Source organism: Phycodurus eques, chromosome 4 (genome assembly GCF_024500275.1).
Source record: "Phycodurus eques isolate BA_2022a chromosome 4, UOR_Pequ_1.1, whole genome shotgun sequence".
NCBI lineage: Eukaryota > Metazoa > Chordata > Actinopteri > Syngnathiformes > Syngnathidae > Phycodurus > Phycodurus eques.
This window is the reverse complement of record NC_084528.1, coordinates 24,678,322-24,703,281: the sequence shown is the minus strand read 5'-3', so window position 1 is coordinate 24,703,281 and position 24,960 is coordinate 24,678,322. Positions and strand designations below refer to the sequence as shown.

General features: G+C 42.5%; 1 protein-coding gene across 5 annotated transcripts in view; it reads left to right on the top strand.

The window, feature by feature from the left end:
* Positions 1–24,960, top strand: part of satb1b (SATB homeobox 1b) — a 90,533-nt gene that overhangs the window by 47,232 nt on the left and 18,341 nt on the right. For 4 of the 5 annotated variants that reach the window (XM_061674761.1, XM_061674762.1, XM_061674764.1 and 1 more), the window contains exons 6-11: positions 1,591–1,702; positions 3,169–3,246; positions 5,691–6,199; positions 10,315–10,527; positions 14,689–14,760; positions 15,720–15,875. In XM_061674761.1, the coding sequence (XP_061530745.1) occupies positions 1,591–1,702; positions 3,169–3,246; positions 5,691–6,199; positions 10,315–10,527; positions 14,689–14,760; positions 15,720–15,875 (1,140 nt within the window). The remainder of the gene's footprint in view (positions 1–1,590; positions 1,703–3,168; positions 3,247–5,690; positions 6,200–10,314; positions 10,528–14,688; positions 14,761–15,719; positions 15,876–24,960) is intronic. The other variant, XM_061674765.1, reaches the window with a different exon arrangement.

Below are 24,960 nucleotides of genomic sequence, written 5' to 3'. Positions count from 1 at the left end.
ATTATTATTATTAAAGGACTATGTGGCGGTCTTCTGAAGGTAAAGATCTCTTCGTCATTCAACAGATGCACAACTTTTCCTCACAATGAAAAAGAAAGAAAGGAAAACTCCAGACAAACTCGGTGGCATTTGATAAAAAGGAAAACAGACAAAGGCCTTGTGTCAGTTTTACTTTATTGTACCAGACCCAATCTGCTTGCATGCCTGATGTGTTTCACCTGCCTTTTTCTTGATTGCGTTGCTCTCATAGTGCAGCCTTGCTCTGTTGTACTGTCATTGCCGTTTTGTGTCGTTGTGTTGTTTCTGACAAATACCTGTGTTGCATAGAGCAGACAGATACCTTTGGCACCTGGGGACTGCTATTAAAATCACAGAACTAATACAGTATTTACATGGATAAAGCACTGTTTCTGACAACTGCTTCACATCTGTGTTGCATGAGATGTGAACTGCTGTTCCATCACAGGGCCATCTGATTACATACAGGACAGTCATGATAGGTTTAAAAGCAGAGGAGTAATCCTGTAGTAAGTCATATAAGCACTGTTTGTGACAACCGCTTCAAATCTGTGTTGCACGGAGGTAACTAACGTCTGGCTAACTGCCATTACAGTCCCGGACCTTTGGACTGTATATTGTCATTCTAGCATTAAAATAACAGAACTACCGGTAATATTTATGTGCAAAAGCAGTGTTTCTAGCAACTACTTCTTACCTATGTTACATGGAGTCAATATAAATTTCTGCCGCTTGTGAACAGCATGTGACCTTTGGACTGTATACAGTCATTATAGCATTAAAATCCCTGTTTGGATGGGTTTCTCACAACTGCTTCACATCTTTGTTGCATGGGGGCCACCAACTTTCGGCTAACTGCTTACTGGGCTAACTTCTGCCCATGACCATTTGACTGCATGTGGTCAATATTGCATAAACATCACAGAACTAAAATTTTGTTGTCCATTCACTGTTTTTTTGCAATGCTTCACATCTTTGTTATATGGCATTTTTGAACTGCTTTTCTAGCCAATGACCATTTGACTGCCTGTGGCCAATATTGCATGAAAATTACAGAACTAAAATTTAGTTGTAGGTGCACTGTTTTCTTGCACTGCTTCACATCTGTGTTGTACGGCACTTTTGAACTGCTATTCCATCCCATGACCATTTAACTATGCACATGTATGGTCACCATAGCATTAAAATCACTGAGCTAACATTCAGTGGTATAAGCACTGTTTTTGACAACTGCTTCACATCCGTGTTGCACGGCATTTGTGAACTGCGATCACAGCCCAGGGCCATTGGCCTTGTATGCTTATTAGCATTAAAATCACTGAACTAATGAGTTCTGTCAGTACTGTTTCTGACAGCTGCTTCACATCTCTGTTGTATGGAGTCAGCACCAACTTCTGGCATCTGTGAACTGTTATTTTAACTTTGAGTTACCTGGTTGTAACTGTCCTTTTTATTTGTCCTTGGTGCAAACGTTATGTCGGCTTTTGTATTTATTTACTTATTTATTCCACAAGGAGATTCTAATATCTCTCTCTCTTTCTCTCTGCCTCTCTCAATCAATCTGTCTTTCAGAGTATGATTTCCTCCATTGTCAACAGCACTTACTATGCAAATGTGTCGGCGGCAAAGTGTCAAGAATTCGGGCGCTGGTATAAACATTTCAAGAAGACAAAGGATATGATGGGTAAGCAGAACTGGGCGGGGCGGGTTTTTACAAAAATGTGACACACACACTTTTGTACTTCGCACACACACACTAATACAATATGTTGTCTGACTAAGTGTGTCTTTGTCTCGCTGCTGTCACATGTAGCGGCCGACACATTTTTATCTTGTTATCTAATAATTTGAGATTACGCTGCACTGTTTAGCAGCTGAGCTGACTTTGCTTTGATATTATCCAATCATGCCACAAACCAATGGAGGCTTCTGGATCTTTTTGAGCTGTCATTTGTGTCCAATTATGTGTATATATAGAACTACAGTACTGTGGTTTGTGCTATCAATTTGACGAAGAAAAAAGTCTAGGAAAGATATGGTGTGAAGTGCTAAGGTTGAACAGCAAGTAGCATTATAAAATGAAAAAAACAAAAACAACAACATGGTTAGGGCAGTAATACATATTTACATATATTTTCATTTAATAAGATCTGTTCCTGGCAACTGCTTCACATCTGTATTGCATGGTGTCCACCAACCTCAGGCAGCTGCTATTCCTGCCCAGGACCATTGAACCATATATACTCTTTATAGGATGAAAATCACTTCTGTAATATTTATCTGTATGAGCACTGTTTCGGACAATTGCTTCACATCTGTGTTGCATCGAGTCCACCAACTTCTGGCACCTGCCAATCCAGCCCAGGACCATAGGACTCAATAGGCTCAACATAGTCTTAAAATCACTCAACTGTAATTTAGTTGTCTAAGCACGGTTTCTGACAACTGCTTCAAATATGTGTTGCAACGAGTCCATCAACCAACATCTGGCACCCGCCAGCTGCTTAGGGTCATTATAGCATTAAAATCCCCAAGCTAATGTTTTGGTGTACATTTCTTTTAACATTGCTTCACATCTGTGTTGCATGGAGTCCAGCAACCAACTTCTGGCACCTTTTAGCTATACATGACCATTATAGCATTACACTTACTAAACTAACATTCAGTTGTATACTGTTTTTGAGAACTGCTTCACATCTGTGTTGCATGAAGCACTGAAATATGCTTTATATTTTCTAAAAAGACTGAATCGTTTATACACTCATGCTGGGGATTGGGTTCTGTTTTTTTTTTTTTAAATGATAATCATTAATGTTAGCCACAATGGTAAGATATTAACTTTAGCAATCTGTAGCACAATCTTTCTTCTTCTTGGTAGAGATGACAGCGTGGATAATTTAAAATGCCTCAGCAACACGGCGTTGCGACACTGTCTCGTCAAGCCGTGGGAACAATATGTGGCACACCCTTTTCGACGTGCCCACTCGTAGCATAGATTGCATAGCATTGTGCAATACTTCCCGCAGCTGTTAGTCATTGATGCGGCTGGCTGGCATATCTAAACTGTGATCTGTTTCCTCACCATACCACTTTGTGTGTGTCTATATGTATGTGTTTGTGTGTGTGTGTGCATGCGCGCCCCTCTTATAGGCATCCGCCAACCTTCCCAGCTGGAAGGCTACCTGGGCACGTGCGTCCTCCGCGAGAGCCCCCGTGCTAATGCACTAGGTATGTTCTAGCATGGGCACATATCCGCGCGCACACACACACACACACACACACACACACACACACTGGGATGAAGGAAGCCATTGTGTTTAAATTAGGGGTCGGACTTTCACACATTAATCGGGATTAATTGATCACAAACAAATTATTTAAAAAAAAATAAAAATAAATAATTAACGCCAGAGTTCGGATACCAAAATTGAGTAAAAGGATGGAACAGCGTTGCTAGGACTGATGGGAGGCAAATTTCATGGAATAAAACTACCCAATGGAAGCCTTGATAAGTGTGGTTTTGTGCAAAAGGAGTTTTCATACCACCGATGCTCTTCAACCCTCCGACATGTGATCCGAATTTTCAGGTGCCACGCAGAAACCATTTAAAGGCAATACTGTCCTAAAATGGCACTTTAACTTTAGGTCTGCTCTATTAGTTTTTCTACTGTTTTGCATTGAAATGCAATTAAATGCCATTTTCCAGAGTTAACAATATTCCTGACTGTGTCATTTTTTAAACTCAGTCATCCACTAAAATCCAAACACAAAATGGATGAATAGATTATTTTAAGTCTATGGCTGTGTTGGGATTCACTCCCATCCACTGTATGGTGAGTTGGCCATTTTATAGTGCTGTCCGAATGTGTAGTGAGTCCAGGTTATTCCCTATATATGCATCCCACACTGCATTTTGAAAAGTAGTGAAACCAGTGGTCACTAGAAAAGTAATGCATCCCATGATGCATTGCACTCATAGAAAAATCAACACATTCCAACACACAGGAACATAAAGTGCTTTTTTTGTATGCTTTTCTAAAATAATTTAATGTTATTCTAATCTATGTATTTGTTCAACATTTCGATGTTGAGGCAGTACGTTGTAATTGACAGCAATGACATAATTAGTAGTGTTCAAAACTATTTTTCATTTGACTGATGTGTGAACTATATAGTCCACGATATAAAAAAAATCATAGTAAAAAGATTAGTGAGTCTTCGATTAATTCAGCCCGAGAATAAAGTATATAGTCCACCTAATCAAAATCCCCATTTACTGTAGTGATCAGGGAATAGAGAATGAGTAAATGATTCTTAACACAGTCACAATTTTAGAGAATAGTGTTTTTGAGAAAAAATAATCTTACGAGGAAATTTTTATTTTTTGGGGGGATGGGGGAAGTAACGAGAATTACGTGTTAGTATTTATTCAAGGTAAAAAAAATCTTAATTTTACACTGTTACAGTCGACTGGCCAGGTTTGGAGCAGTGTTGAAAATGGAATCGAAATCGCTAAATTCTTATCAATTACCATCCCTGCTCATTTCTCACCTAACTTCACCAACTCAATCCCTCCTTCACCCCCACGGCCCACATCACGTTCCCATTGTGCCTTTAATCCCAGGCTCTTTTGTGGCACCATCCCACACGAGGACCACCTCCTCCTCCTCCTGCTGCTCCTCCCCCTCCTTTTGGGGCCTGTATGCATGCTCCTCTTCTCTATTCAATTTTCATGGCAGTGCCCCCCAGCACTAACACGCACACACATGCACATACAAGTCATACCATCAGAGACACGGGAATGGCAGGGATTACTGGGAAAAGAAGACATGATTATTACCAAGATTTTTGTTTTGTTCCTCCCACTAACCCTTTACCCCCCCCTCCCGTCGTCATTTATTTTTGACAAATGCTCAATAGACTCATCTCGGCCGCTCGCTTTGTGCTCGCTGACAGTCGAGAAACGGGCGAGACGATCTTTGGAAAAGGTCCACACGCTTTTAATCTTCGTCATCTGCTTAAAACATACATCGCTCCTCGCCGCCGTAACGCCGTTTTCATCAGGGTGTATGAATGCGGAGTGCGGAGGTGTTCACGTATGAATGCGGTCCCCTCACAATCATTTCCAAAGACAAAAAAGCAAACATTCATCATTTGCAGCAAAGATAATCAATGTTACAAGTTAAGAACATCTTTGAAACAAACTCTTGTCATTAACTGACATTGTGGCCTCAGAACCAAAGATTGGGTTTCAAATTATGGTTTCAGACTAGGGTTAGTGTTTAAATAAGGGTTTCAGACTCGTGTTTGGTTACAAGCTGTGCAAAGACTTTTGTCACCGAAATAAAATGCCAGAAACAGGATGTTGTTCGGGTGAGGGATAGGGCAAGGCTAACAATGACATCACCAACAGGCCAAAACACAGAACATGACAGTTTCCGACTCTCGTTAGGATTTCAAACTAGGTTTACAGACACGGTTAGTTAAGAAAAATAGAATGGGCACCACCAAATCGAGATGTCCATCCTAAACATTTGGAGTTGGAGTCATAGACACATATGTAATGATTAGGAAATGAGCCAGTGCCTTCCCAGATGCCATTCCCAGTTTTCCGACCCATTTATTGAGTGTAGTTACAATTTTGAACCTGTTATGCCGATATTTTCTTTCAGTCGAGATGGATGGCCTGTCCGATCTGTCGCCGCCCGGCTCCAACCACAACCACCTGGGCTTCTCCCAGCAGCAGCAGCCCATCCCGGGCAGTACAGCGGAGCAGACGCCGTCTTCCCCTGTGCCCCCGCTGTCCCACGCCCCGCCGCCGCCCCCGCAGCACGGAGGGGCCCAAGCGGGCGGGCGGCAGCCGCAGATGCCCCCCGGCCTACACCACCCGGGCCTGGTGTCCACACCCATCAGCCCCCAGCTGGTCAACCAACAGCTGGTGATGGCGCAGATCCTCAATCAGCAGTACGCAGTCAACCGGCTGTTGGCGCAGCAGTCGCTGTCTCAGCAGTACCTCAACCACCCGCCCGTCAACCGCAGCTCGCACGCAAAGCCCCTGGAGCCGCAAGTGGGATCCAACACCGAGGTGTCCTCTGAGATCTACCAGTGGGTCCGCGACGAGCTCAAGCGGGCTGGCATCTCGCAGGCCGTCTTCGCCCGTGTGGCCTTCAACAGAACCCAGGTGAGGTGGCATGCATGAGGAGCTATGGTTCTCTGGCCAATGCTAAAACAATTTGATTCCATTCATGCTGAAATGTTTTGCATAGAGGAGGATTAGAGCCACACTGAAAAAATTGCAATATCAATATCAATATTGTTTTGGGCGGGAACATTTTTCTGTTACCCGAACAGTTGATTAAGAAATAAATTGGAGACTAAGAAAAAAATCCTAAAGAAATTTTGAAATTCCTACTCTTTAAAAGTTGTCTTACAAGATTAAAATGGGTTTTTTTTTTCTCAAAAAGCAATCATAATCTTAGTTATCGAATCTTATTTTCTGACAAAAATATTTATTTTTGCGAGAAATATAGTCAGAATATTTTTCTTGTTGAGAATTGTTTTTTTTCCCAAGCATAAATGTTGGAATCTAAATGTCAGAATCTTAGCATAATTTTAGAGTATTTTTTTTTTTTTTTTTTTTTAGAAAAATGCTCATCTTACAAGAAACACTTGTTTTGGCTGGGAAAAGTAATGTTATGTTGAGAAAAAAGTAAGTTTACCAGTAGGCATATTTGTTTCGAGATCAAAGTGGTCTTTTTTCATCTTAAATACAAATGAAGTCGTATTTACTTGAGCTAAAAAGTCATACTTTTTCATTGAGATTTTTTTCCCCAATTTTTTTTCTCCGTAAAACAGGACTTTTGTTTGTAAAAAATGCTTTCTTGTAAGATTATGACTACTGGACTGGATTACCTATTACAGTTTATGCAGATGTCCTTGCAGGTTGTTCTATATATTTGCACCTTAATTGGTTGTTCATACAGTATGTCATATATGTAGCCTAATGTTCATGTTTAGTTTAGATGTACAACTCCATTCCGACTCCCCTCAGCCTCAAAGTGTAAAAATGAAAGTAAAACAGAGAATTATGGGAATCTATTAGTTATCTACTTCCCTTCACCCCATAGTACGATATAGTACACAAACAACAATCTGTTATCTGTGTTGATAGAGGAATGTGGCCTTGTATGCTGTCTGAGAGTTCACCTTAGTGCGATTATTTATCAGCTCTTTTGATTTTTTTTCTGTTTAATCATTGTTGCAGATTTTTTCATCCTGGAGATGTTTGTGTTTAGGGTTAGGGTTGTATACAGGATTCTATTCGGTTAGCAACTTAACATAATTTGTAGTCCAAGTGCCCCGATGGAAAACATCCAGGTAATGGCCCAAATAAACCTAAAATGGCACCTTCAGACCAAAATGGCTGACTTCCTTTGTGTTTTCGGGCAGTGCTTCTTGAGACTTATTTTGTGGGTCTACTCATGAAAGACATGCCTGCAAAATATCTGTTTCTAAGGCACACATAAAGACAAACGGCCTGTTTTTGTGCTGATTTTGCCCTTTCCCAACCAAACGCCAGACAATCTTATGTCTAATAAGATTATCCTCTAAGATTTATCCTTAGGTCTGACGCGCGTTAAGAATGGATTCGTCATGATTTTAGGGTCCGAAGCAGGTCGGGACCGACAATCTTAAATAATGAACGTCTTCAGTATTTACGACCAAAACTCTTCATGTGTTTGGGGATCGCCGACTTCTCCCGAGTCGTGACGCAGAGAATGGTGACTTTGAACAGAATGTAGCCGATCAAACAACCACCCAAGACTGACAAACACGGAAGCAACTGTTAATGAAAACAAAAATGTCTTACCTTACTTTTTGTATAAAAGTGGGTTCCTCAGACAGCAAGTATTTTCCAAAAGCAAGTCGTTTCTTGAGAACATCGCCATTTTACGAGGCTCTCGGCTCCGGCAACCTTCGGGAACACTCTGGAAACATTGGTGCATATCAGGAAGTGTTTCTTCTTCATCGGTTTTGTGAGATTACATGTGATCACGCAAGACTGTGCCATTGGCGGTGGAATAGAATCTTTGTTTGCTGTCTGTTGTATTGAGATTCTTGGAGCACACCACACACATGACCACCAAACATGTTGAATGCCTGATTTAAAAACGTTTTTTTTTGTCTTTATGTGTGGGGTATGTAGCAGATAAAAAAAATATTTTAAAAGTGGAAAGATATTTATGTGTGGACCAAGCATAAGTGAAACTCGCTTCAGGGGCTGAATTTTCTTAATTCCAAAGAGTCCTACCGAGCCCACAAGTCCGTCTTTAACGAATCCCTGGAAATTACTGCTAAAATGGCCCTTTCCTGTGTGTTTTCAGCCATGGCTTCATGAGACTTTTTTTTATGGGTCTGGTCATAATAGACATGCCTACCAAATTTCTTGTTGCTAAGTGAAACTGACCTCGGAGATTGAATTAAACAAATAAAAATCCAGCTGGTGCTACCTAGTCGAGGAACCCTGGAAATGACCAAATTGACCGTAAAATGGCCACTTCAAACCAAAATGGCCGACTTCCTGTGTCTTTTCAGGCATGGATTATTGAGAGTTTTTGTGGGTCGACTCATGACAAACATACCTATCAAATGTCATGTTGCCAAATACAACTAACTATAGGGGCTGATTTATTTATTTTTTGGGTTGGTTTGTTGTGTTTTTGAATGAGAAAGCCCTCAAAATTGAACATTTATTTGAGTTAAAAATAATAAGGCCCCAATGTATAATTCTATAGTGAGTCTACATTACATAATGACAGAACAGTCTCCTTTTATCGCAACTGAATGTTTGACCAATACACTAAAAAGGTGCTAAAATTCAGCACATATTTCCTCCGTCACCCAGTTTTTATAGCAAATCACACCTATTGACGGTGATAGAATCGGTGCAGCGTGCGGCTGAGAGACGACTAAAAAGGCCCAATCACACTGCACGGAACGCTGTTGACGCATAAACAAGAATACACGCTGATTGCCAGCTGTGTCGCACTTCTAAGAATACATCTAAGATTACCCACAAGACTTTGAAACCAGTTTCACATTGATTTGTTTTCCAGGAATGATCATTAATTGTCCATTTTTCTCAAAAACATCCATTCATCCTTCCATTTTCTGACCCGCTTCTCCTCACAAGGGTTGCGGGCGTGCTGGAGCCTATCCCAGCTATCATCGGGCAGGAGGCTGGGTACACCCTGAACTGGTTGCTAGCCAATCGCAGGGCACTTACAAACAAACAACCATTCGCACTCACATTCACACCTATGGGCAATTTAGAGTTGTCAATTAACCTACCAACCATGTTTTTGGGATGTGGGAGGAAACCGGAGTGCCTGTAGAAAACCCACGCAGGCACGGGGAGAACATGCAAACTCCACACAGGCGGAGCCGGGGATTGAACCCCTGTCCTCAGAACTGAGAAGCAGACGCTCTAACCAGTCGGTCACCGTGCCGCCTCTCAAAAACACGATATTAGTTATATTTGAGTCTGATTTCTGTTCAGTAATTGTGTACCAATTTTCTTTCATGGCATATGAAGAACACAGTGGATTGTTATCTCATGAAGGACACAGCCACTAGTAATTCACGCTGCCCCTTTGTTTTTGTAGGCCTCATACGTCCTGTCACTTTGTCCAGTTTTATTTAGTCTTGTGAAGACTACGGTAGATTGTTGTCACATGAGCGACACAGCTAGTACTTGCAAGCAATGACCACAGCACCTTAAATGTTGCTGTAGGGCAAATGGCAGCCCCCAAACCAGTATTCTTTCCTGGCATATGAAGACTGCGGGTAGATTGTTGTCACTTGTAGGACACAGCCAGTACTTGCCAGAAAATTTTACTGTAGGCTGCTTCCGTCTTGGCACCCTGACCTGTTCTCTTTCCTGCAATATGAAGACGACGGTAGATTGTTGTCACATGAACCACACAGCAACTACTTACCAGCAATTTCTGCAGCTCCTTAAATGTTGCTGTGTCTTTGCAGCCTCTGGTATATGAAGAGTACAGTAGATTGTTGTTACATGAAGAACACAGCCAGTGCTTTCTAGCAATTTCCCCATCTTCTTTAATGTTACTGGAGGCCCCTTCCTTCTTACCATTCTGACTTTTCACTTTTGAAGACTATGGTAGATTATTTTCACATGTAGGACACAGCCAGTAGTTAAAACTTAACAATTAATTCCCTGACCAGCGTTTTTTCCTCTTTTTCTTTAAATCTCCCTGTGTGGGCGTCCCACAGGGCTTGTTGTCCGAAATCCTGCGGAAAGAAGAGGACCCGAAGACGGCCTCGCAGTCACTGCTGGTCAACCTGCGCGCCATGCAGAACTTCCTGCAGCTGCCTGAGGCCGAGCGCGACCGCATCTACCAGGAGGAGAGGGAGCGCAGCCTTACCGTCGCCTCCGCTATGGGCGCCGCACCGCTCATCAGCACGCCGCCCAGCCGGCCTGTTCAGGTGTGCGCGTTCGATTCCTCTATGTGTTGATTAACTTTTTAGAGTTTCCAATACATCAAATTTGTAAACATGGCCCTAAAATTGCCACTTCAAATCAAAATGGCTGACTTCCTGTGTTTTAAAAAAAAAAAAATTATAATTTTTTTTTTTTTTTGAGGCAAGGGTTTTTGAGACTTTTTTAATGGTTCGACTCATGATAGATATGCCTACCAAGTTTCATGTTGCTGAGCGAAACTGTTCTCAGGGGCTACATTTTTAAGAAAACGTTTTGTGTCTTCATCTGTCTCTTACACATGGTTTTAAATTTGGTAAAATCGGACAAAATGTCTAGGATGAGTTTATATTTTGAGGAGCCCGGGAATTGGCACTGAAATACAGTAACTGCTTCAAACTAAATTTAATCTTTTTTTTGTTTGTTTAATATAAAGGCTTCAAATTTAGTAACCAAGACAAAATCTTGAGGACTAATTGGTCTGTGAAGGACCCCTGGAAATGACCAGAATGACCCTAAAAAAAATCAGCTTCAAACCACGAACACTGGTTGTTGAGATTTCTGTCTACTCTACATGTTGCTCAGTGAAACTGGCTTTCAGGGTATGTTTTTCTTTTAGTACATATACATTATATACATTTTTATAAAATCTAAAATCCTTCGTAATTTCGTGTCGTCCGTCTGTCATGCGTGGTTCCAACTTTGGTAGCAATCAGAGAAAATCTCTATGACAAGTTCACCTTTGATGGACCCCCAGAAATGACCCTAAAATGTCTGCTTCAAAACAAAATGGCAGGCATCCTGTGTGTTTGCCATCATGACTTTTTGATACTTTTTTGTTGGTCTACTCATGATAGACATGCCTACAAATTTCATGTTGCTAAGTCAAACTGACTTCCAGGGCTGAGGCGCTACCAAGAGTCATCAAACCCTAAAATGTCCGCTTCAAATGAAAATGGCATTTCTGAGATGAGTTCGCCTTTAAAGCACCTCTGAAATTGGCCAAAATGACCCTAAAACCTGAATCGTGTATTCACATTGATCAGTTAATGGCAAAATAGAACATTTATTTAGTTATTTATCAGATATGAACTTGACCAGCTTTTGCCCAACATTATTTTGACATAATGTATACCATGACTTGTACATCTCCTGCAAAAGAAAAAATGATAATATGTTGGCATTATTTTCAGTTTGCTGAGTCTCACTCAGGGAATTAAGCCCAAATGTACAACTACACAACTTAAGTCAGTGATCCGTGTTTAAAGGAACAGTACGTGCAAGGCGAAGTGCATTTGTCAGCAGCATCCTGCCGCTGAGAACAGCCTACAATGACTTCCTCTGTCTTGTTTTCGCCTAGCCACCCGCCTACAAACTGTACCCCTGCCCGCCCCTCTTTTTTAATGGCTCCGCACCGTCACAGAATGTCAAAAGTGTGATTGTGAAGCAGTGGAGCTGCACTTCAGCAGGACCCGACCACTTTGCAGCTGAAAGCTCATCTTCACATTCAGAGTGTGTTTAAGTGTCAAGTGCAGTCAACAGGAGAGAACACCCAAGTCAAAGAAGAAGGCCGTTTGTTGTGAATCCTTGTTGTTTTCTTCCTGTTATACACTTGCAATCCATTGTACAAATGTCACGATATTTAGGAACCTTGACAAAAAGCACAGATGCAAAACGTAACTTTTGATGATAAAGCCAAAAGCAAGCAGGTAGTTATCATAACCGTTGCAAATTTCACTCAAAAATGTTAGCTGTAACAATTAGCTCAATACGGCCTCATGTTCCAGAAATACTTGAACCTAAAAACATTTTGTAAAAATGCAATGGCTTGGCTTTAAGACAACACATCCCAAAATCCTACACCTACCCTGAATCTAACCATTAGACTATCCAAACCCTACACTACTGTAACCCTCCACTTCACTAACACTCCCCTTTACCACTCTAACTCTACACTAAACATACAGCACACTAAACCTAACCCTACACTACTTTAACCCGACACTACACTAATCGACACTACCAAAACACAACAGTACCTTATCCCGAAAACTACTCTTCTTCATTAACATAAACCTAACCCCCACTTACTCTAACCCTAACCTTACCCTAACTTAACCCCTTCACCATCCGAGCTATAACATTGCCCTAACATGTTACAAAAAAGACCACTTATTCATAAATGCCAAAACAGAAAGACACCAAAAATGGGCTATTTATTAAGTCGATCAACTCACTGTCAACCAATCAGTGGACAGCAGCGTTTTTTGCTCTACCCTTACTATTGCCACCAGTACACCATCACAAAGGAATGTTTAAAAGATGGGCCAGATATTTCCTGAAGAAAATGCTTTCTGAACTGTTTTGCTTGGTGTAATCCTTGGTAATATTTTTAGATAAACATAAACATTCTGGACAGTTGAGGTATACTCGGGATCCTTTAATCTGAAGAAATCTGGAACATTACTTCGGTGGAGATGTTATGGTTCTTGTGTAGTCCAGTCTGAAGCTGCAATGGAAATATTGACTCGCTAGTTAGTGTGGTTAGCAATAAAACGCAACTCACTCAATAGATCTTTTTATGACACTATTTTTATTACTATTACTATGAAAAATAGTTTAGCAAGCTGTCAAACAGGCAGCGTGACAAAATCAAAAATAATCCGCCTTTTTTAATTTGTGGCTTTATTCTAAAATTACCAACATCAGTGGGATATCTGCAGGCTGATATCATTTAGCTGTCTGATTTAAGGCCTGCTGACATCTCTCATGTAGACCTACATGAGGCAATTCTCGCCAAGCCACAAACACACTTTCACACACAAACACACACACGCGAATACTCTTGCATGCGCGCGCACACACACACACCCCTGGCCATCTGCCAGCCTCTCATATATGATGCGATGCTGCGTGAATATGTGCACATAAATCATGCAAGGTGGCAATTGAGGCCGAGACAGAGGAAGGTTTTTATAGGCTTGTAAAATACACATGCGGAGGTATGTGGCGGCACTCATGCAGTATGATGGCTGGCCTGAGCACGCTGCCGCCTTAACAATTAGCTTCGAATGACGAGTTCTTGTACCACTGTAACTTTTATCATAAGCCTAACCTAGCCTAATCCTAATTACTGCACTATCTGAAATGGTTTTTTTAACGCATCGTGTTAAGAACAGAACCCTATCCCAAACCCAATTGTACCCCTAACTCCTAAAACTACACTACCATAATCCTAATTCTAACACTAAACCTACCATACTTAACTCTAACATAAACCAAACCCTAGCCCAACACTACCCAAACTTTACTCTACCCTTTGACTCAACCTCTAGACCACCCTATCCCACTAAACTATCCTAACCTACCCATACTCCGATCTTACCCCAACTCTACCCTAACTGTACACTACTGGCTTTCCTTTATTTCTTCCCTCTTTCCTCCCTTTTTAATATTGTAAAATAGCTACAGCGGCCAGGGCAATCCGCTTCTTCCTTGAATATCGCGCCATGTTGTTTGTGTTTCAAAAAAAAAATACAATAGCGTTTCAAAATTTTCCCAAAAGAACAGAATGGGGTTGGTATTTTTCCGTGGCAGCGAGTTCATATATATGCGATGGTCTATCGCCCGGTGTGCGGGTTTGAGTTTCTGACTGGAATTCGCTTGCAATTGCCTGGTCCGGTCGTGTTCAGCTGTGTCGCTCAGTGTGCGGCGGGACCTCAGCCTAACAGTGCACTTAACGCTACAATAACCTAACTGTCTCAGACCCAACCTTAACGGTGCACTACCCTAACCCCTACCCTCTAACCAAAACCCCAACACAAACCTTACCCTAAAACCTACACTGTCCTAACAGAAACGCAAACTCACAAGTTAAATCCAACACCGACTTTGTGTTCCTTTTACTTGTACGAGAGGATGATTCATTTGCTAATAGTTTCTCGGCTTTTATCAGGCTACTTGTTGCCTTGTCAAAGGAATCGTGTCAAGAAGCAACATGCTTGTGAATGAAGATGATTTGATTTTGTTTTTTAATCCTTCTGCCTCCATGCCAGAACAAAATCACAAGAGTAGGCTACAACATATCAAAGTGTTTTTTGAATGTGCGTGCGCGCGTGTGCGTGGTGGTGTATTTTAAATAAATGGTGGTGTTGTTGTCTTTTGTGCAGCCACGGAGAGAAGACTGTAACAGCGTGCGACCCGAAGACTGGAACCCTCGCATTCCCGTGGGCCTTTCTCCTGTGAGCAAAACATAAAAAAATAAATAAAAAAATAAATAAAAAATACAGTGGTGCTTTGAGATACGAGTGACCCGACTTATGAGTTTTCCGATATACAAGCCATCGTTTGGCCAATTAATTTTTCTTTGACTTAGAAGAACATACATTTTAAATATGAGCACTTTTTGGTGGCAGTGAACTGAACTCACTTTGCAACAAGCAGCAGTTTGGCAGATGGTAAACAATTCTTCAAAAATGGGGCTTCAAGCTTTTCAATGTCTCTCCCAGTTGAGGTTTACTGTCAAACTAATCATAAATCAAAGGTAATTACACTTTGTGTATCTACAACTACCACACAACGTTGCCTTCCACTATCTTAATGGTAACACAGCAATGCAAAATGCCATAGATGGGCTAACAAATTGCATCGGTAGTCGTGGTGTACTAGCCCTTTAACCAACGGATATTTGAACACAAACGGTTCATCAACACACGTAGAAAGACAACATAACAATTCTCACAGGCATATATATATTCTTCATCCTAAGTGAAAAAAGGACTAAAATGACAGCTTACTTAGTCATTTAGAGTAGTTGTAAAACTAGTCTTCATTTGTGTCTGGATGACTTTTACATTGCCGCCCGGTGGCCAAGTTACACACACCAGAAGGAGCTGCAATGAATTAATCGTAATGCACAAGCTGTTTAATTATTGACATTATTTAATTATGTTATAACTACATGTTTTTATAAAGTACAGTATTATAGAGTGCTACTTTCCTTATTAAAAAACACATTACAAAGTTTTTCATTGTTTTTTTTTTGAGGACGCTGGAACGGATTAACAGTATGTCCATTCATTTCAATGGGAAAAGAAGATTTGAGTTATGCGCATGGTCACGGCACCACTGTAATAATAACAACACTCCCGGAATCGAATCAAAGACTCCGCATTTTGAAATGTTCTCTTTGTGGGATCAGGTGAAGCCGTCGCCTCTGCCTAGTGAGTGGAACGGCAAAACGGAGAGCTGCATCCTCAACATCAACTCCAACATCTATGACGAGATCCAGCAGGAGATGAAGAGGGCCAAAGTCTCCCAGGCACTCTTCGCCAAAGTGGCTGCCTCCAAAAGCCAGGTACACACATCACATACGTATCATCTCACAAAATACACACAGGGAGCCTCTAATTGAAGGCTTTGGAGTTGAAATTGTTGATATCACCTCCCCACACAGATGATTGCCCTCACGCAGTTGTTAAAAACTTGCAAAGACATGCGGCCTACTACCTCCTCACTCACAGTTTAACAAAGCCGTTTATCCCCCCCAAAAAAACAAGAAAGTGCAGCAATAATGAGTTATTATTAAAGGTTTTCACAGAGTCGGGAAGATTTCCACAATTGCACTTGATGGAAAAAAATGAGGAGGCGGAGGAGGGGGGAATAGATCACCGGGGGTGGGGAATCATCCCGAAATATCTGCAAAGACTTTATTTTTTTCCTGCTGATTAGCATGATTACACACGCAGATAGCTTTGTTTGACCAAATTGCAGTTTGATGCACAAACCACTGTTTTTTTTGTCAAAGGGTTCAAAGACTGCGCGGAAGGTTGGGGGTGGAAAAAAATGAGGGGGAGAAAGGGGTGTACGAGACATTTTTGTGGGGGAACGCAGTTGTGTCTGGCCGCCGATTCCCGCCTGCTTCATTGATGGCGGGCGGCTGTGAATGTGAATTGAGGAGCAGATAAGAAGTGCGCTAATTATGCCTGCGAAAGGGGGCCTGGGAGAGCACTTATCGCTGCCTCCATCTCGTAATGGGCGCTCCCCGGGCAGCTGGTACGCCCCTCCGCCCCCTCAACCCTCCAAACCCTCCCACCCATCCACCAACCCAGCCGGCATTGTCACATCCGCGCCAGGCTCGCAACACTTCCTCCTGTCAGCACCTCTGAACTTCACGCTTGGACCCCTTTAGTCCCCGTTTCTTTTTTTACACCCATCGGTGCGGTTCGTTTGGTCAGGTCTGAACACAGTAATCTGGTGGAATTCTGGCATCGCTCGGTTGTGGGAAGAAAGCGATGCGACTGCAATCTGATTCCAACTGGCAAAAGAACCAGTCACGGGTGACTCAACCTCATAAAATGACATAGCAACAGGTAGTAAACTGTTTAAAATGGTAGCGGTTTAGCATCTAACATAGCAGATTTCAACTGCAGAAATGATACTTGTATCTCAGCCCATAAGAAGTGACCCTGAATCTCGTAAGGGACGAAACAAAAAATAGTGAAACAAATCAGTAATCGCGTCTTCAGTTGCAGTAAGAAGGCGATACAACCATGATTAAATGAATCAGTTGGGTGACCCTAAATTCTTAAAGGTGATGTAACTACAGGTAGTAAACAGATGAGAAATTAGCGAACAAATCTCGGCTTTAGCATCTAATAGCAGCAAATTTCAGCTGCGGTACGAATGCAGTCCGACCTCAAGCCGAACCGACTGGCGAATAAACCAATCAGGTGTGACCCCAAACCTCATAAAGGTGATGTAACTACATGTAGTAAACAGATGAGAACTCAGCGAACACGTCTTTGGCTATTCCCACTTCTTTGAAGGTGGAAGGAGGTTCCGCTTGAGTTTCACGCCGTGAGCAGAAAATTTTACTTGTATTCACTTTCACCACCAACTAATCCTGTGGTGTGGGTGGAAATGTGAGGTCCCCTACCCCGATTTAGCATCTTTTATTTACCCACGCTCACAGTTTCTCCAGTGTGGATCTAGTAATGACAGCTACACTGTACGAGATCACTGTCGGGACCCAGCACGTCTCAGACAAATCACGTTGATAGTACAGTCAGTTCATCTTCTTTGTTTCTGCTACTCGCAAGATCCTGTCGACCCGACTGCGACCGACATTGGTGAAGGCTTCCTCGTAGAATCTGCGGACCAGACCACTCACACTAATCTCTCCGATGGGTTTCATGACACAATTTCTCTTGCACCGTTTACGCAATTAGATTTTACGCTCACGTTTAAGTGCAATCAAAGCCAGCGAGTTAACAAGAAATGTAGAAACGGGCAAAGATATGCTTGAGGACATAGGTGACGAGGGACAAGTTTGCGATGAAGTAAATGCGTATTGGCTTGTGATTGGCTTCAATGGCGATGATGCGATCTGCAGTCAAATGCGAAGGAGTTTTCAGAGTTACGAAATGCAACATCAAGTGATGCCGTTAAATATTCCGTGGGAACAACTTTTATTGTGGTTTATTTGAGTAGCATCACTGCCTCTTCTTGCTCGTAATTATGCTGCATGTCTGACAGTAGACTTCAGCGCTGCCTGCCATGTTGCAGCACAAATGTGGTACGACACAGAAGGCGAGCAACTAAAACTTGCCTGTATACTGTAAAACCCCATAGAAATATCAGCGGCATACAGTACCAGGCCTGTGAACGAGGAACCCCTATATACCTAAAAGGTACCAAATGTCCCATTTGGTATGTGTTGAACGGATTCAGAAGTTGCTCCCCATGACTCATGATACTTACGATGACTGTGAATCACTGCTGGGAGGACTCGGAAGGTGACGTGAAGAACTCCCTGGTCTTTAAACCGCGGTGGAAATGCCACATCAAATGCGTGTGGGTGTGGGGTGCAGTTAAAGGCTGGCAGAGGCCTGCGATAGTTATGAGCCCTGAGAGGGAACAGGATGGCAGAAATCCAACCCCCCCACCCCCCACCACGACGCTCCCTCTTTTCCCGAAACACACACGGAATACAATCAGAGAGGCCTGCACATCGACATATATTTGACACACACGCGCACACAGTTGCATGCATCAGTAAACTAGTGTTTACTGCGATTTTACTCCAGGGAGCACTATGCTGCCTCAGTTTCTCTCTCAGTGGATGAAACACTAGCCCACTAGAACCACCGACATGCACCAGGGATCCTCTAGAACTGAACACATTGATGTAACAGAACCGTGCCCAGACTCAATGGCGAGGCCCCTTTACCATCTACCCCACCCCCTCAACCATTATTTTCCAGGACCTCTGTCTGGGCTTCTTGCCAGCCGGGCCCATCCTCCACCCTCATCCTCGTCCCTGAAATGTGCATCTCCAAGATCGACGTTTTTGAATAGGACATTGCAGGGAGAGTGGCATTAACATTTGACTGATAGATTTAACATAATTCCATCTTAAAAGGGAAATACTGTATGTAATGTATGTTGTGTCTGTCCTTTATGTTCATTGCAATTGGTAACACAATGGCAAATGGTCATTTTGGTAACCTTCATGACTTTGGACAATGGAAACAACCATGCCAAAAATAAGTACCATCCAGAACTAAAGCATACTGTTTGGAGGAAACGGCATATTTTAGCCTTGATTTGTATTCAAACATTGTATTCTAAAAATGTCTTCCTAATAGTTTTTACTTTCAATTTATAATTCTCATATTTCATATTTATTTCGTAATATTAGTTACTAGTTAGAATATTAATATAGTTCCTATTTAAAAATAATGCCCTGTATATACAGTAGAACCTCAATTTTAGTGATTAATCCATTCCAGAAAGTTTCACAAAAAACTAATTGTATGAAATCCAGAGCAAGAGTTCCCATAATAAATATTGTAAGTAAACACCAGAAAATATTAACAAAAAAACACAATTTATCAAAAATAACTATAGCTTCACATACATAATGTGAAATAAATATGAATGACTAATGAAGTGGATAAATGAACATTTAACATCACTTTAAGACTAGTGGAAACAGTGAGGAGGGGAGCCAGTTTCGTATTTTGCTCGAAGTTTTGTTAATTTGAATTTGATCACCCTCTTGCCTTCTTAATAAAATGACAGGCATTACGATCTTTCTGTCTTGTGTGAAAAGGATTCAACAGACGGCAACGCATATTTCACAATGCAAGCTTTTATTAGCAATAACAAGCCTCCCAGCTTGCTTGGCAACACTTAGACAAGTTTGGGCAGCATTCTAACAGTGTGTACTATATTTTTCAAAATAAAATTACACCAGTATGATAACAGTTTCACCGCACTTTCTTTGGCCCCATCGTGGCTTTTTTAGCAATCTCACTCAAACTATTTTATCTTGTTTATCGATTGTGTCTGTTAAATAAGGCACTATGTAGCCCAAAAAAATGTGGCGAAACTGTTATTACATAGGTGTGCTTTTATTTTGAAGGCCTGCATTTTTGACAAGATGTGCTACGATGATGTTGCCTGAGCGTTGCAGATCAGACCGGCAGGATTATTTCCTTGAGTTGTTAAACTTGCATTGTGGAATTTCCCCTTGCCATCTGTTGGACCTTTTGTACATGACATCCAAAATATTTTGGATGAATGTGCATTGATTCTGGCAAATGAATGGCCAAGTCATGCATTTCTTTGTACGAAAACCGAGCGGATGTATGAAAACCTTAAAATTTAGAAGAAAAAAATTGTTAAAACCGAATCATATGAAAACTCGGCCGAAAACGAAATACGAAAACAGTGTATCAATAAACAGTATAAATAATAACCGATACTGTATTATTTTTATGTCATTAATTTTTTATGTATTTTAATACTTTTTATTACGTATTTATTTTATTTGTATATTTTATTGACGGAAAAATCCGGTAGCACATTTATTTGTCTGAGTTCAGAGAAGCTATTGTTCTCGTACAGACATCAAAGACAACCGGTTGCTCACCAAAACAGCCTCACCCACCCAGGCCTCAGATAAATTACAAGGGGGTTTGGGGGGGGGGGGGGGGCGGGGGGGGTCGTCATCGGCCGTGGTTAGAAGGGAAAATTAACCAATCAGGTGTGAGCGTAAATCTCGAAAATGTGTGCACATAAACAGTAGGTTTTCAAATGTAGTTTACAGAATGCTGTCAATCAATATATCAGGTGTCCCCTCCACGTCTTCAGTTCAGCATCTGGTAGCACACATAAATTACAATATAATATACTAAGATTAATGTTTTTGCCAACCAAAACAGCAGCACCTACTGAGGCAAAGATTGCTAGACCATTGATTGGTCAGCCTTGATATATTGACATTTTCACTTGCCAAAATAGAGTCCTCCCCCACCGGCAATTGAGTAAATTCAGTATTTGACTCATGATCTAACTCTTTGTTTTCATTGATATAAACAGGAGAGACTTGTTCTCTTGCCAGGCTTAGACTGGGGCAAAACAGGTTGTCATCGGGAGCCTGGGGGTGGGGGGGATGGGGTGTTCGAGTGGGGTTCATTCCTTTGACACAACTTTTATCTCACAACATTCCTGACACTTCCTGAGAGGAATTTCATAACAGATGGAATCAGAGTCCCTGCTGTCATAAAACAAGCACCCTGGGAACCCGGGCTCAAAGCCCTCCGACTCGTCAATGACCAGTGGAGACCGTCGCCCCGCCCCATCCCACCCCACCAGGGCCCCCCCATGCCTTCCTTTCCTTGCTCATTCTCCCTGGAAGAGGCTACGCTAATTAGCCAGGCTCTAATGAGACAGAATGGCACTGATCTGGTCCACCAGAGGGGGTGGGCAAGGGAGGTGATAGCTGCGGGAGGGGAGGTGGGGGTAGGTTGAGAGGGATGGGGGGGGCCTCATTGTGGCGCAGTTGTACGAGGGGGGCAGGGAGGGTGGGGGTATGCCATCTGTCGCCCTGCACTCGCCTGGCACTGCAGTCCCAGGAGTAGAAAGAAGGGTGCGGGCGGAGCGGCGCAGGGGCGGCCCCATTGGTCTGTGGAGGTGGGGCGGCGGGGTGGGGTGGGGGGGTGGGGGTTAGTGTTGGAGGGTGACGACATAGCTGCAACTGCTGCCATCTTGTTTTGAAAATGACTAATTGGCTGGAATCACTTTAGTGGACCGACGTGAGTTGTAGCTTCAGTGTGTGTGTGTGTGTGCGTGTGTGTGTGTGTATGTGTGTGTATGTGGCATCAGTGCTTGAAAGGACTGATTAACTCCTCTTTATTTCATCTGCAAGGACCTTTTATGGCCTTAGTGGTGAACTAGCTAGGACCCTAAATGTGGGTTTATTTTGAAAACAACACAGGACTTGCTTATGCAAATAAAGTGCTCCCAAATATGGTGCATAAATTAGTGTGTGCATGTCATCTTTGGTACTGCTGCTGCAAAAGTGCTGACTAGATCAGAGTTATGTACATAAACGTCTGTTTTTGTCAATTGCCAAGACCTTAGTGATGAACTAGGACCCTAAATCCAAGTTTGTTTTTAAAATCAACCCAGGACTTCCTTACGGAAATAAAATGTTCTCAGAGAAAAGCTGAAAGTCACTGGTTCTTCTTCGCCCTGTGACAGAAATTAGTGTGCGCGTGTCATTTTTGCTGCTGCTGCTGCTACTCGAGTGCTGACTTTAGAGCTAGGTGGGCTAAGAGTTAGGTCCTTGAACTCTTATTTTTGTCATCTGCAAGTACCTTATGTGGCCTTAGTGGTGGAGTAGTACTGGCCGGGATTGTTTAGAAAATAATTTGATGTTCTATTTCAAAATAAGAGCCATTGTTGCTATTTTGTGTTGAGAGTCACTCTCTCTTGTTTGTAATGTTTGCTTACCCGCAACCCCCTGCAACAACAACAAAAATGAGGCAGATGAGAGCTGGCAGCCCCGAGGGGTTCAAAAAGAGGCAACGTCTGTTTATTAATTTATTCATGTATTTATTTATCGTGCACTTGCTTATTAGGTTGCCATGGGAACCAAATGTCTCTTATTGCGGAACTAGAGAGGCAGCTGTCTGAATAATTAATTTAGGGAATGAATTATCTGGCAAACAGCGGCGTCCTCCCCTTCCCTCTGAAAATGAGCCTCTCTTTAAATTGTTTAATGGACAGTGGAATTCCCACCAGCTTGTTCCCCCCCACCCCCATCCTCCTCCTCTTCGTCCTCCTGCCGTGACTGAGCATGCTCAGAGCACTTTGCGACTCCCCTGTCATCTCGCTTACGCCACCTCTCACCCCATCTGTCGGCTTTGGCGCGTCACTCCTCGCCTACCTACGTCCTCCGAGCACGCCACTAACCGGAAGGACTTCCTGCTCAGCCTGATACTACACTCGGGGGAGAGAAAATAGTTCGGACAACATAGGAAAAAGAAGTACCTTCTGAGTTTCAAGGCTATGTTACACTAACATTTCTGTATGGAGAAGCATTTGCACAGGTCGATAAGAACTAAAAAGCTCCCTTAGTTGTGGATTAGGACTCTGAGTGTTTCGAAAAATCGTTAGCTCTGAAATAACGTGAGCATTTGATAGACACTAAAAAAGAAAAAAATGCATCTATCACATAAGCAGCTAGTCCAAAATGCTGCTACCCGAGTGCTGGCTAGAAGCAGGAGAAGCCTTTTCACGGTGATCTGGTTATCGACGGTTATCCCTTGAATTTGGTACCTGAATGAAGGTGTGCATGTCATAAAATAATCCATTCACCGAGTAGATGAGCAGCTGGTCCAGAATGTTGCGACCCGAGTACTGGCTAGAACCAGGAGAAGAATTTTCATGATCTCTCAAATTTTCATTTTAAATTAGTGTAAGCCGACACACATTTACTGTCCAAATTCCAATATTTGTGAATTTATTTTTTCTTGAATAAATATATTCCCAGCAGTCTATTCTTTTAATTTCGTAGCATTTTTCTTGGCCGTATTGCTTCCAGTACATGTGATTTTCGTCCAATCAAATTTCAAATCCATCCTCACAGGGCCAGAGCGCTGGCACTCATTTTCTGTCCTCTGAGTGCTTGGTGAGAGCACAACTGACTAACAAAACACATCTGTAGCGATCTGCACACATGAATCCAGTGCATTTAATAATCAGCATCTCTGGTTAATAAAATGTTTTATTTAAATTATGTTTTCGCCATGCTATTAGATAAATATTGATTGTAAACTGCCCCAGGTGATGCATGTGGCACTATTGTGTGATTTTCTGTTGAATTTGTATAGAGTATTGGTGATTTCCTTGTAATTGTGACGCAATAGTGTTGGTATTAGGAGCTTGATTAAGTCCCTACGGAAGTCCCAGGTACCAAATGCGAGGCCCATCACTGGTTTAGCATCGCTAGCTAGGCGTCTTCCTCCTTGCCTGTCCTCCTGACAGACCACACAGGGCTTGTTCTGAAGCCCATTCCCGCTAATCTGATCAGGCAGGCAAATACGCCGGGAAAAGCGCTTTAATGATCCCCCTAATTACCTCAAGTCAATACCAACTGTATTATTAGACTCGGGGAAAATATTCCATTAGGGTGCTCCCCGTGGGAGTGGCCGCCCCCGCCCCGCCCGGCCGCGCTCCCTCACCCCACGCTCCCTTACACCACCCCTTCCCCCCATGCTTGTAATTAATTTTATGTACACACGCAGGAATGCACAAGGTCGCACCTGCAGCCCGGAGCCGCCCGACTCGGAACCGCCTAATCAGATCTGTCATAATTACCATGCTGCATGCTTGTGACACACGCCGGCAAATATTTCAATTTAACTACGGCCCGTGTGTGTGTACGGTGTGTGTGTCTGTGTTTGTGTGTGCGCTCTTGGGGAGATATTAAGGCCGATAAAAGTGATCATGCTGGTGCTTGTGTCCACTCTCGCTCTCTCTCTCTCTCTCTGTCTCGGTCGCTCTGCCGCTTCCTCCTTCCCCTTTTAACACATCATCATCATCATCATATTTTTGTCTCAAATCATTACTACAAAATGTTCCCTGCATACACGTTCTACTATGGAAGGTCTCCATTTTTGGACTTTCATAGTGATATTTGGGAGATAAATGCCACAAGGAACTCACTGAATCAAATTTCCAAACATGATTTTTCCCATAGGAAATAGAAATACAGTAAACCCCGGTTTATCGCGCATGTTACGTTCCAGACCTCAACCCGCGATAAAGAGAGAGTTCATATCCATCCATCCATTTTCAACACCGCTTATCCTGGTTAGGGTCGCAGGACGCTGGAGCCTATCCCAGCTGACTTCGGGCAAAAGGCGGACTATACCCTGAACTGGTCGCCAGTCAGTCGCAGGGCACATATAGACACGGACAACCATTCGCACTCACATTCACACCGTCACTGAGTGGGAACTGAACCCACGCTGCCTGCACCAAAGTCAGGCGAGTGTACCACTACACCATCAGTGACTAGAGAGAGCTCATATCAAAATAAATCTTAATTATAGCTCTACCCCTCCCGAACACTGGTGGTTTTCCAC